Source organism: Anomaloglossus baeobatrachus, chromosome 6 (genome assembly GCF_048569485.1).
Source record: "Anomaloglossus baeobatrachus isolate aAnoBae1 chromosome 6, aAnoBae1.hap1, whole genome shotgun sequence".
In the NCBI taxonomy this organism is placed as follows: Eukaryota; Metazoa; Chordata; class Amphibia; order Anura; family Aromobatidae; genus Anomaloglossus; species Anomaloglossus baeobatrachus.
The window spans coordinates 146,841,407-146,855,985 of NC_134358.1; the positions used below are offsets into that span (position 1 = coordinate 146,841,407).

At 46.3% G+C, this 14,579-nt stretch overlaps 1 protein-coding gene across 1 annotated transcript in view; it reads left to right on the top strand.

The window, feature by feature from the left end:
- The window catches only part of PRKDC (protein kinase, DNA-activated, catalytic subunit), a 527,347-nt gene that overhangs the window by 469,641 nt on the left and 43,127 nt on the right, over positions 1–14,579 (top strand). Inside the window, exon 75 of the mRNA XM_075353287.1 lies at positions 7,336–7,423. Coding sequence (XP_075209402.1) covers positions 7,336–7,423 — 88 coding nt within the window. The remainder of the gene's footprint in view (positions 1–7,335; positions 7,424–14,579) is intronic.

Genomic DNA, 14,579 nt, shown 5'->3' on the forward strand with positions numbered 1-14,579 from the left:
TGCTAGAGACTGGGAGACAAAAAGGCGCAATAGGGTCTTACCCGGTATATACCGTATAGAAGGGTACACTCACCTGGTAAGGTTGTGCCAGTCACAACTCCTTGATGAGCATGTGAGTGTCCGCGTGGTTCAAGCAGCAGCCCCGTGTACAACGTGATATAGATATAAAATAGGAAAACGGGTTTTAGCCGCGCTAAAAAACCACTGTTGGCAGGATATTAACAAAATCTCTTTTTATTTCAGCATTCCAACGCGTTTCAGAGACAAAAAAGTCTCCTCCTTCAGGGTAAAGAGAAATCATACACACAGTTTGCAGACCGGTTACTTATAGAGGAGTCTATACTGCCACGTTGATATCTATGACGTCATTGCTCACATGGTAACGGAGTGACTCATAGACACGTGAAACTGCAAAGGAGGAGTGTTTTCCATTTGCACATAAAAATAAACAATAAACATGAAATAAATACATAAAGGCATAAATGAAAATACTGTTTGATTTTTTTCAGAGCGCGTCAATATGTTAAAAACATACATATTTAATACAATTTGCGAACCTGAAAAAAGGGGGGAGATCATTTGGTTTTACATGGGGTGGCTAGTAGTTAACCATTACTCCAAACTAGCCGGTTTGAAGGAAATGAATGAAGTAATGAATATTGAGAATATTTCTCTGGTAGAACGGGAAAAAGAAACTTCAGAAAAATGCCTACGCAAAAATGGGGGAAAGAACGTGAGAAAAGGAAGTAACATGTGAAAATATTTTATACAGAAATCTAGTGCGAGGAATTGATAGAATGTGCACACCAGAAGTGTGCTAAAAATATAAATATACACTTATATAAAAAAAATTATATACAATGAATCCATAGCCAAGATGCTAGAAATGTTCCTAGAAAGCAGGAGATAGTGTGGATGAGCAGAGGGGGTAAAAGAGCGCATGTGTGAAGAGACTGAGCAGGTTTCAGAGCGAACCGAGGTGAAATGAGTTCAAAGCGTGGGAACTAAAAAGAAAGCGCACGTGCAGAACAGCAAAGGTATCACAGTGGAGGTGACTCAAGTTCAGGCCGTGGGAAAAACAGCCCAAAGCAGGGTCCTGGTTGTGGAAGGAGGACCAGCATGAGATACATAGAAAAATAAATCGTGTGAAAAGAGGGAACATGAGAGAATAACTAAATTAAATAAAAATTGAAAGTGCGGTGCAGAGTGAATAACCATTACTCCAAGCTAACCGGTCTAAATGAAATGAATGAAATAATGGGTATTGAGAAGGTTTCACTAGTATCACAGGAAAGAAGTTTAAGAAAGATGCCTAAGCAAAAATGAGGAAAAGATGTGAGAAAGGGGCACCATGTGAGAGTATGTGAAAATATTGTGTCCAGGAATCCAGTGAGATAAGTTGATAGAAAAAGCGTGTGCACATTAAAAGTGTGTTAAAAACATTATATATATATATATATATATATATATATATATATATATATATATATATATATATATATATATATATATATATATATATATATAAAATTGCCTCTGTCTGTCTGTCTTGCTCCAAAATTGTGTCCTTACGGTGACACAAAGCTGATTGGCCGCTGGGCTAGCCATGGCCCCGCCCCCCGCACGGATTGGCCGCTCGCTCAGGCTGCGCTCCCGCACGGATTGGCCGGCCGCTCGCCCAGGCTCCGCCCCCCCCACAGATTGGCCTCTCGCCCCGGCACCCTGCAGGCATTGGCAACTTGGCCACGCTAGCTCTGGCCCCGCCCCCCCCCCGCATTCCCCGAACCGACACGGTCACGGAGCCACGACTACCAGGTGAGTACTGTACCCCTGGGAGCCCACATCAGCGTACGCCGCCAAACCAGCCGACACATACCCTCGCATTGCTGGGGCTGGCCGGCGTATGCTGGTGTGGGCTCCCGTGCGAGCGGGGGACGAGATACGCTGGTAACCATGGTAGCATAGTTACCAGCGCATCAAGGTCCTGCAGCGGCGGAAAATACACACACGCACACACATAACAGCACACACACACACATCAGATCACACTCACTCTCACACACACATCAGATCACACTCACTCTCACACACACATCACATCGCATCCACATACTCACAACATCCTTGGATATCGCTTGCTTCTCGGCGGCGATATTGTGCTGTGAGCTTCCAGGACCTGCCGGAGGATCACATGGCCAGAAGCATGTGGTATCTCCGGATGTTGTGAGTATGAGCGCGTATGTGCAATATCGTCAATGTGTGTGTGCGTGAGTGCATGCGATCGGGTGTGTGTGTGTGAGTGTATGCGATCGGATCTGTGAGTGTCGGCAGAGGAGCACGGCGTGCTGAAGGAGGCTGGGAGGAGAGAGGCTGATCCCGGGGAAGGCTGGGATGGGGAGGCTGAGAGAAGAGAGGCTGATGCTGGGGGAGGCTGAGGCTGGGGTAGGCTGGGAGGAGAGAGGCTGATGCTGGGGACCGAAAAGGCATCAGCTGGGGACAGAAAAGGCTGATGCTGGGAGGAGAGAGGCTGATGCTGGGATGAGAGAGGCTGATGCTGGGATGAGAGAGGCTGATGCTGGGATGAGAGAGGCTGATGCTGGGATGAGAGAGGCTGATTCTGGGAGGAGAGAGGCTGATGCTGGGAGGAGAGAGGCTGATGCTGGGAGGAGAGAGGCTGATGCTGGGAGGAGAGAGGCTGATGCTGGGAGGAGAGAGGCTGATGCTGGGAGGAGAGAGGCTGATGCTGGGAGGAGAGAGGCTGATGCTGGGAGGAGAGAGGCTGATGCTGGGAGGAGAGAGGCTGATGCTGGGAGGAGAGAGGCTGATGCTGGGAGGAGAGAGGCTGATGCTGGGAGGAGAGAGGCTGATGCTGGGGACAGAGAGGCTGATGCTGGGAGGAGAGAGGCTGATGCTGGGATGAGAGAGGCTGATGCTGGGAGGAGAGAGGCTGATGCTGGGAGGAGAGAGGCTGATGCTGGGATGAGAGAGGCTACTGCTGGGATGAGAGAGGCTACTGCTGGGATGAGAGAGGCTGATGCTGGGAGGAGAGAGGCTGATGCTGGGAGGAGAGAGGCTGATGCTGGGAGGAGAGAGGCTGATGCTGGGAGGAGAGAGGCTGATGCTGGGGACAGAGAGGCTGATGCTGGGGACAGAGAGGCTGATGCTGGGAGGAGAGAGGCTGATGCTGGGAGGAGAGAGGCTGATGCTGGGAGGAGAGAGGCTGATGCTGGGAGGAGAGAGGCTGATGCTGGGATGAGAGAGGCTGATGCTGGGAGGAGAGAGGCTGATGCTGGGAGGAGAGAGGCTGATGCTGGGAGGAGAGAGGCTGATGCTGGGAGGAGAGAGGCTGATGCTGGGAGTAGAGAGGCTGATGCTGGGAGGAGAGAGGCTGATGCTGGGAGGAGAGAGGCTGATGCTGGGAGGAGAGAGGCTGATGCTGGGAGGAGAGAGGCTGATGCTGGGAGGAGAGAGGCTGATGCTGGGAGGAGAGAGGCTGATGCTGGGGACAGAGAGGCTGATGCTGGGGACAGAGAGGCTGATGCTGGGGACAGAGAGGCTGATGCTGGGAGGAGAGAGGCTGATGCGGGCAGAGAGGCTGATGCTGCGGGTAGAGAGGCTGATGCTGGTGCAGCATGGGGGATGGAGCACGATGGGGGGTGCGCAGCATGGGGGATGGAGCACGTTTGGGAGTGCGCAGCATGGCGCATGGAGCACGTTTGGGAGTGCGCAGCATGGCGGATGGACCACGTTTGGGAGTGCGCAGCATGGCGGATGGAGCACGTTTGGGAGTGCGCAGCATGGCGGATGGAGCACGTTTGGGAGTGCGCAGCATGGCGGATGGAGCACGTTTGGGAGTGCGCAGCATGGGGGATGCAGCACGATGGGGAGTGCGGAGTATGGCGGATGGAGCACGTTTGGGAGTGCGCAGCATGGCGGATGGAGCACGTTTGGGAGTGCGCAGCATGGCGGATGGAGCACGTTTGGGACTGCGCAGCATGGCGGATGGAGCACGTTTGGGAGTGCGCAGCATGGGAGAGCACGATGGGGGGTGCACAGCATAGGGGATGGAGCACGATGGGGGGTGCGCTGCATGGGGGATGGAGCACGATGGAAAGTGAACACCTTCCCCCCAACACACACACACGCACGCACGCGCGCACTGCACAACACACCACACACACACACTGGGAACCACAAACAACTGCCCTACATAGACACCCACACACACAGACAACGCTGCACACACAAATATACGCACATACCGCACAACACACACATTGCACAAAACATACCTTCCCCCAAAACACACCACACACACACAAACCGCGCAACACACACACAGCGCTCCACAAACAACGCAACACACATACAACACCGCTCTCACCCCCGTCACACCCAGACAACACCCAGAACATGTACATCGCCCTACACAAACACTTGGTAACTACACACAACAACATCTATATATATATATATATATATATATATATATATATATAACAAAAATCATACATGAACTACACAATACGTAAATTCTAGAATACCCGATGCGTAGAATCAGGCACCCTACTAGTATATATATGTATGTATGTATATATATATGTGTGTATGTGTATATGTATATATATATATATATATATATGTATATATATATATATATATATATATATATATATATATATATATATATATATATATATATATATATATATATATATATGTATAATTACAATGAAACCATAGCCAAGATGCTAGTAATGCTAAAAATATTCCTAGAGAGCAGAGAATAGTGTGGATAAACTGCGGGGGTAAAAAAGGAAAGGGCACATTTCACCTCGGCTCGCTCTGAAACCTGTTTAGTTTCTTCACACATGTGCCCTTTCCTCTTTTACCCCCGCTGTTTATCCACACTATTCTCTGCTCTCTAGGAATATGTTTTCTCACATCTTTTCCTCATTTTTGCTTAGGCATCTTTCTTAAACTTCTTTCCCGTGATACTAGTGAAACCTTCTCAATACCCATTATTTCATTCATTTCATTTAGACCGGTTAGCTTGGAGTAATGGTTATTCACTCTGCACCGCACTTTCAATTTTTATTTTATTTAGTTATTCTCTCATGTTCCCTCTTTTCACACGATTTCTTTTTCTATGTATCTCATGCTGGTCCTCCTTCCACAACCAGGACCCTGCTTTGGGCTGTTTTTCCCACGGCCCTGAACTTGAGTCACCTCCACTGTGATACCTTTGCTGTTCTGCGCGTGCCCTTTATTTTTAGTTCCCACGCTTTGAACTCATTTCACCTCGGTTCGCTCTGAAACCTGCTCAGTCTCTTCACGCATGCGCTCTTTTACCCCCGCTGCTCATCCACACTATCTCCTGCTTTCTAGGAACATTTCTAGCATCTTGGCTATGGATTCATTGTATATATTTTTTTATATAATTGTATATTTATATTTTTAGCACACTTCTGGTGTGCACATTCTATCAATTCCTCGCACGAGATTTCTGTATAAAATATTTTCACATGTTACCTCCTTTTCTCACGTTCTTTCCCCCATTTTTGCTTAGGCATTTTTCTGAAGTTTCTTTTTCCCGTTCTACCAGAGAAATCTTCTCAATATTCATTACTTCATTCATTTCCTTCAAACCGGCTAGTTTGGAGTAATGGTTAACTACTAGCCACCCCATGTAAAACCAAATGATCTCCCCCCCCATTTTTTCAGGTTCGCAAATTGTATTAAATATGTATGTTTTTAACATATTGACGCGCTCTGAAAAAATCAAACAGTATTTTCATTTATGCCTTTATGTATTTATTTCATGTTTATTTTTATTTTTATGTGCAAATGGAAAACACTCCTCCTTTGCAGTTTCACGTGTCTGAGTCACTCCGTTACCATGTGACCAATGACGTCATAGATATCAACGTGGCAGTATAGACTTCTCTATAAGTAACCGGTCTGCAAACTGTGTGTATGATTTCTCTTTTCCCTGAAGAAGGAGACTGTTTTTTGTCTCTGAAACGCGTTGGAATGCTGAAATAAAAAGAGATTTTGTTAATATCCTGGCAACAGTGGTTTTTTAGCGCGGCTAAAACCAGTTTTCCTATTTTATATCTATATCAGAGAGCCGTGATTGGCAGACCTGCTGTGAAAGCTGCTGGGTTGATGATGTCTCAACAAAGGGAATTGAACAGAAACTGCTGTATAGAAATCAGTGGGCTGGAGACAGGTGGCTGGTATGTTAAGAGTTAACCTCTATCCTGGAAAGTAACTTGTGCACACTTAGCCTGGCTCTAAAGGCTAGCTTTCATGGAAACTAGTTCTGCACTAAAAAAAGACAAAATCTCTTATTGCAGGAGAATGACACCTGGAAAAAATAGAAAGTCAATTGCAAAGTTGACTATTTTCATGCTGTCTAATTTAAGTAATGTAAGTAGTGATGGGCGAACCCGGACTGTAAAATTCGGGATCTGTGCAGGATACCTAGTATCTATGCACCAATCCCAGGCACAGATTTCTTAGGGAACTCTGTGTAATTATCCGGATCCGGCCATCTTGATGATTAAAAGAAATAAAGGAAAAAGAATGAAAATAGGCATAGCAGGAGCGTTATAGTTAAAGTTTCCCGCGCGTCTGTAACGCTACTTCTGAGGTCATCATTACCCTCATACATATTCAGTGCTTCCCCTGCCCACCATCAGTCCTGGCGTCTGTATTTGGTTGCAGTCTGACGGCACCTCCACCCTGTGTGACAGCGTGTGTGACTTCTTGGAATCGCACACGCTGTCTACATGTCTATAGTGGTGTAAAAATAAATTCTAAAAAAAATTGGCATATTGTCCCCCATATTATGATACCCAGCACAGATAAAGCATACGGCTACAGGCTGCAGCCCCCAGCCATGTGCTTTTCTTGTCTGTGTATCAAAATTAGAGGGACCCCATGCGTTATTGTTTTTTATAATTATTGAAATAAATAATTAAAAATAAAACAGCGTGTGAGCCTTACTGTGTTTTTTACTTTTGATCTTCGTGTAATAGTGTCATCCTATTTTGTATGCTCTTTCCCTCCGCAGATTTTATAACACACACATGTACAGCATTTCATAATAACACGTGTCTATCTGCCACCGCACAGCCACGTGTCTGATTCATCATACCTTTGGTTTGATTATCATGACTCTGATGGCGGGTTCCCTTTAAGTCAGCGCTAATGAAAGCTGTATGTTTTTGTGACCCACATAGATCTGATATGGCAGCTTGCCATATCCTACATATTTTTTTTCCCCATGACTTTTTTGAGATACTTTCAGCTTGTACGTTTCTATTTCAGAATTCAGAGAAAGCTGGATAAAAATGAATTAATTAAAGATTTTATTCAAGCCTTGGAGCAGCTGTCAAGTCCTGGATTGGTTTTACAGGTGAGAATAATGGACTGAGATATCCATTGTTATATTGTTATTTTAAGCAAATCATTTACTTTTCTCTTTTTTGTTTCTTGTTGTATTCATTTTTATTTATTTTCATTTCAAATGGAGTATGCAGCCCACCAAGAGTGTAAACTAGGCACATACCCTCATAGGGGCTATAACCCTAGAAAAATTAGACTTTTAATGTTCTATCGCTGCCTCTGTTCTCTGTGTTGCCTCTTCAGAAACTGAAGTTTAATCACACTTGCTAATGGGTTGCTCTGTGCTCCTTTGCTGTAAGAAGGTCTGCAGGGGCAGACAATACCATTCGTACAACTTGTGCAGCTGCACAAGAGGTAAGAGGGCCCACTGAAAATTTCAAAGTAGGTGTGATTGTGCATTATGATGAGCTGTTTGAAAAGCTGACTGGAGACCACAGGTAAAGGCTGGACTAGTCCAGCGTAGCCTCCGAGTGACTTTTCCCCACCCCACTCCAGTTGATTGACAAAGTCACTCCCTACAGAGACCTGTCAATCAAATTCAGCAGTGTGAGGAAAAGCATTATAAAATGGAACCTCGGTTTACGAGGAACTTGGTGTGCGAGTATTTCGCTATACGAACAAACCTTGCTGTAAATTTGTAAGTCCGTTTACGAGCAACCTTTGCTGTACGAGCAAATACTCACCACACACACTTCCCGTTCCGTACTTTCACCGTGCTCTGACCCGCTGCTCACAAACACGCACAAACACACGCGCACACACACACACATATTATGCTTACCTTCACCTTCCGTTCCCTCGCCGGCCTCCTGGTTCTTCTAGTCTGCCGGTACAGGATGTGTATCGGGTAACCATCGTGACAATGGAGGAACTTCCGCTGTCAGCCGCTTCTCAAAGGCAGCGCGCTGACCAATCGGAGGCAGGCGGCTCATGCCTTTGACGTCAGCGCAAGCTCCGACATCGGTGGCGATAGTTACCCGATACATATCCTGTACCGGCGGACTACAAGAACCAGGAGGCCGGTGTGGGAACGGAAGGTAAGGTGAGCATAATATGTGTGTTAGTGCGTGTGTGGAATGGCACAATAGGGGACCAGGATCGGACATTGAACAAGTTGTGGAACGAGTTGTCTGAGCTTGCATTATTTCCTATGGGAAATTTTTGCTTTGCTAGACGAGTAACTTTGTTTACAAGCACACTCCCAGAACGGATTGTTCTCGTAAACCAAACTGCATTGTTTTGGCAGTGGAACCAGCCATTTTTCCCAAGTGTCACAATAGCCATTTTTCAACACCGCAACACCAGAGTGTTGTATGTGCTAATGTAAGCAGCCAGTGTGACCTAAACATGCTGACATTGCCTCAAGTGCCCAGTCCTTGTCTGCCATCAAACACTTTTTGGATGTCATTTTATAAATATTAATAATAATAATAATAATAATAATAATAATAATAAAGGGAGCTGTAAGCAGAGGATCTTGATGATTTTCATGCCGAGGTGCATTCAGTATGGCAGAATATCCCTCAGAAAACCGTTAATAATCTCATTGATAGCAGCCAACGCGTATAAGTGCATGTATGTCTGCATAAGATGCTCGTAATCGATAATGAATATTTTGAGATGTTTTGAAAAGTTTGTTTCCATTTTTCATGAATTGCATATCATTAACAATTCTAACGATTCTGTGATTTAATTTATTTCATGACTTTTCCTTCTTGTTATTGTATTGTTAGTGTTGATGGTCGTATAATAAAACAATAACCAGGAATAAATAGCTGAGGTATACACACAACGACTTTTAAATTCAGCCAAAGCGCCAAGTTTTTCAAGGAGAAGATGCTTCAGGCAACTATTGCGATTTATTTTCCTGAAATGTCTTTTGTGTCATTTTTTTTGGTCATCTCTTGAGTAGGGATGGGCGGACCTGGACCAATTACCATGAGCCACCCCAGCCTGAGAATACCAGCCCCCAGCTGTTGGTTTTTTTCATGGCTGGGTATCAAAATTGTGGGGGAACCGCACGTGTTTGTGTTTTTGTTTTTTTTTTTAAATAAAAAAAAAAAAAAAAGCATCATGCTGTTCCATGTCTTATGATATACCGCCAAGAAAACGCTCATGGCTGGTTGCTGCAGCCTGTAGCCATATGCTTTATCTGTGCTGGGTGTCATAATATGCAGGTACCCTACTCCAATTTTTTTTAATTTATTTATTTTTACACCAATCTAGACGAACTCAGCGTCTGTGATTGGTTGCAGTCAGATACGCTGTCAAACAGGCTGGAGATACTGTCTGACTCCAACCAATCAAAGACTATGGGACCAGCAGTGCATATGCATGAGGATAATGAGCGACTTCAGAAGTAGCGTTACAGCCGTGCTGGAAACTCTGTAAGTAGAAGAGTGATAAAATTCTTGTTTCTGCAAGGAAAGTCCACAAAGGATACTCATGGTGATATGTCTCAGACATTGTGGGATCAATGCCCTTCAATTTCCACAGTTAAGAACTGGGTTGACAAATTTAAAACGGGCCACTTCAGCACTAATGATGAGGAACGTCCTGGATGACCGAAAGTGGTTGTTGTTCCGGAGATTGTCGATGCTGTGCACAACCTCATACTGGAGAATCGACAAATTTTAGCTAAAGCAATAGCAGACATCATGGGGATTTCCCGTGAATGGGTTTGTCATTATCCATGAACTTTTGGACATGAGGAAGCGATCTGCAAGCATGCGAGTGAAAACTTCCCGGTCCATTTGTCAGTGTTTCTGCACTGATAAGAACTTCCTGTATTGTCTGGTCACTGTGGATGTGACCTGGATTTATTTGCATGACCATGAAATCAAGCAGCAGTCAAGAGTAGAGGCACAGTGGTTCTCCTCGTCCAAAGAAGTTCAGGGTGCAAAAATCAGCCACTAAGGTGATGGCATCTGTGTTCTGGGATAAGGAGGGTGTGCTGCTAGTGGACTACCTTCAAAAGGGTTCCACCATCAATTGAACTTTTGGACCAATTGAAGGCAGTTCTGAAGGCCAAAAGGCATGGCAAGCGGTCCAAAGGAATCTTGTTCCTGCAAGACAATGCCTCCGCTCACACTGCACAAGCAACCAGGGCAAAACTGACAGAGCCTTTGCTTCCAGCTGGTTCATCACCCACCTTATTCACCAGATCTAGCTTCTTCCAACTATCATCTGTTTCCAAACCTGAAGAAACGCCTCAAGGGTACCAAATTTCACACCATTTATGATGTCATGGCTGCTATGGACGCCTGGTTTGAGGCACAACCGAAATCCTTTTTGCTAGGTTTACGGAACTTGAAATACCGATGGAAGAAATGTGTTGACATCAGTGGAGAGTGTGTGGAATAAATGTAAAGTTTCATCATCCTATCTCGTTTCTTTCTGGGTAAATCCAAAGACTTATCAGCAGCTCCTCGTAGCCTGTAGCACCTTAGCACCTGAGTTTTATTTTTTTTATTACTGGGCGTAATGCACCCCAGTCCCTTTTGAATGTGTTATAGATTATAAGAAGTCACTGTAATGTGCAAAACCTGTGTAAATGCATTCAGCTCCTGATCGTATACTTTTAAAACTTTTTAAGCTCTATTTTAATTTTTAGTAGGGTGCAAATTATATTGTATACCTAAAATGTTTTGACCCACATTTATCAAAAATTGTGTAATTTGCTCTAAATTGTTTGTGTATGCCAACTCCACCACTCCATATTAAAACAATTTTGCACTTTAACCCCTTCAGCCCCAAGCCTATTTTGACCCTAAAGACCAGGCCATTTTTTGCAATTCTGACCAGTGTCACTTTATGAGGTTATAACTCTGGAACGCTTCAGCGGATCCCGGTGATTCTGAGATTGTTTTTTCGTGACATATTGGGCTTCATGTTAGTGGTAAATTTAGGCCGATATTTTTTGCGTTTCTTTGTGAAAAAAGCGGAAATTTCGCAAAAATTTGAAAATTTTGTAATTTTCAAACTTTGAATTTTTATGCTCTAAAACCAACGAGACATATGACACAAAATAATTAATAAATAACATTTCCCACATGTCTACTTTACATCAGAACAATTTTGGGAAAAAAAAAAATTTAAGGAAGTTATAGGGGTTCAAAGTTTATGAGCAATTTCTCATTTTTACAACAAAATTTACAAAGCCACTTTTTTTAGGGACCACATCACATTTGAAGCGATTTTGAAAGGTCTACATGACACAAAACACCCAAAAGTGACACCATTCCAAAAACGGCACCCCTCAGGCTACTCAAAACCACATTCAAGAAGGTTATTAACCCTTCAGGTGCTTCACAGTAACTAAAGCAATATGGAAGGAAAAAATGAACATTTTACTTTTTGCAACAAAAATGTTAATTTAGCCTCAAATATTGCATATTCACAAGGGTAGCAGGATTAAATGAACCCCCAAAATTTGTTGGGCAATTTCTACTGAGCACGCAGATACCTCATATGTGGCGAAAAACCACTGTTTGGGCACACGGCAGGACTCGGAAGGGAAGGAGCGCCATTTGACTTTTTTGAACAGAAAATTAGCTGGAATCGTTAGCCGCACCATGTTGCGTTTGGAGAGCCCCTGAGGTGCCGAAACAGTGGAGCTCCCCCACATGTGACCCCATTTTGGAAACTAGACCTCTCATGGAATTTATCTAGATGTTTATTGAGCACTTTGAGCCTCTGCGGGCTTCACAAAAGTTAATAGAGTTGAGCCGTGAAAATAAAAAAAATTTGTTTTACCACAAAATTGTTACTTCAACCAGGTAGCTTTTTTTTCACAAGTGTATCAGGAAAAATTGCACCATAAAATGTATTGTGCAATTTCTCCTGAGTACACAGACACCTCATATGTGGTGGAAATAAAATGTTTGGGTGCACAGCAGGGCTCGGAAGGCAAGGAGCGTCCTTTGACGTTTCAAACGCAAAATTGTCTGGGATATTTAGCGTATTCCATGTTGCGTTTGGAGACCCCCTGAGGTGCCGAAACAGTGGAGCTCCCCCACATGTGACCCCATTTTGGAAACTAGACTAGGGTGGGGGCGGATGGGAGAGGGCGCAGTGGATGCAGCAGCGGCAGAGGATGGGGGGAGGGGGGATGGGTGGGAAGGGGAGTGGGAGGTGAGATTGGGGATAGTTACCCTACAGGATGGATCTAGGCAGCTGGATCACAGGAGATGAAGGAGGCAGCAGATCGGGGAGGGTGAGAGGTGGGGGAGGGAGCGCAGCGCAGATCACGGAGGAGACAGGTGAGCAGAGCACAGATCACGGGGGTGAGAGGTGAGGGAGAGCGGACAGCAGATCACGGGGGTGACAGGGGAGGGAGCACAGATCACGGTGGTGACAGGGGAGGGAGCGCACATCACGGGGGTGACAGGTGAGGGAGCGCACATCACGGGGGTGACCGGTGAGGGAGCGCACATCACGGGGGTGACAGGTGAGGGAGCGCACATCACGGGGGTGACAGGTGAGGGAGCGCACATCACGGCGGTGACAGGGGAGGGAGCGCACATCACGGGGGTGACAGGGGAGAGCGCACATCACGGGGGTGACAGGGGAGGGGGTGAGAGGTGGGGGGGAGCGGGCAGCACATAACGGAGGAGAGGGGGCGGGGCCGGGCAGCACATAACGGAGAGGGGGCGGGGCCGAGCAGCACATAACGGAGGAGGAAGCGGGCAGCCGATCTCGAGTGGAGGGGGCTGGCAGCACATCACGGAGGTGAGGGGACGAGCAGCCGATCACGAGGGAAAGGGGCCGAGCAGCAGATCGGGGGGGACCGGCGGCACTGTATCAGATGGAGGGCGGCGGCAGCGGATTGGGAGGTGTGGGGGTGAGGGCGCGGGCAGCAGATCGGGTGGCAGATCGCGGAGGGCAGCGGTGGATCGGGAGGTGTGGGGGTGGGGGTGCGGGCAGCAGATCGGGTGGCAGATCGCGGAGGGCAGCGTCGGATTGGGAGGTGTGGGGGTGAGGGTGCGGGCAGCAGATACGAGGGGTGGGGGTGCGGGTGGCAGATCGCGGAGGGCAGCGGCGGCGGATCGGGAGGCCGGTTTCATACAGTGCAATGGCAGCGCGGCAACTTCCGGGTCCCATGCTCCAGTCACATAACAGCATGGGACCGGAGCTTGCCACCCTGCCATTGCACTGTGTACACTCACTGTGCTGGCGTGCTGCAGGGAACGGGAAGTGAAGCTGATGGGGCGGTCACCGGCAACAGGTCCACTGTGATTGGAGACAGCGGTCACAAGGCCGATCTCTCCAATCAGAGCTACTGGAGCTGGGGGAGGGTGATCCAGTGAGGTCACCCAGCTCCAGCCAATGGCCAGTGCTATAGCTGCACTGGCCAGGGCTGGATTTCAATGTTTCAGTCACTTTAAGTGGCTGGAACATTAGTGGCTGTGATTGGTTGACCGGCGTTCGTCAGCCAATTACAGCCTCCGTAGGTCCGGGGAGGAGGCACCACCCCTCCTGAGGTCAGGTACAGGTCCCCTCCTCCCCGAATCTGCGGTTTATGCTAACTTTTCGCAGTCACCGGAGGCTCCGGTGCCGCGATTACGCCATGACGGAAAGATCCGTCCTTGGTCGTTAAGGCCCAGGGCACCATGACGGATCTTTCCGTCCATGGTCGTGAAGGGGTTAAAGGGAACCTATCACCAGGTTTTTGCTCCTCCATATGACAGCAGCATAATGTAGAGACCGAGAACCTGATTCCAGCGATGTGTCACTTACTGAGCTGTTTGCTACAAGTAAAATATATCTTTGTAGTATTTATGGCTAGAACAGCTTGTCCCCCTGCCATAGAGATAGTTCTGTTTCATATAACTTGTTCTTTTTTTTTTTTTTTTTTTTTTTTACTGCACTATTCTAAGTCCTGTTGTGTATAAATACGTGACTCTTCAGATTTTGTGTTATACCATGCCTGATGAAGAGACCTGAGTAGTCTCGAAAGCTTGCAATTATTACCATCTTTTCAGTTAGCCATTAAAAGGTATCAACCACTGAGGACTCTCTGTTCTTTTAAACAATTTTTTTGAGCTGTTTGCTGTCATTTTGATTAAATCACTTGTTTCTCTGCTGCAGATCTAGCAGGTATTTGAATGTGGTCCTCTATAACCTCACCCAGACCACTGACTGGCAGCTTTCTGACCATATACAAT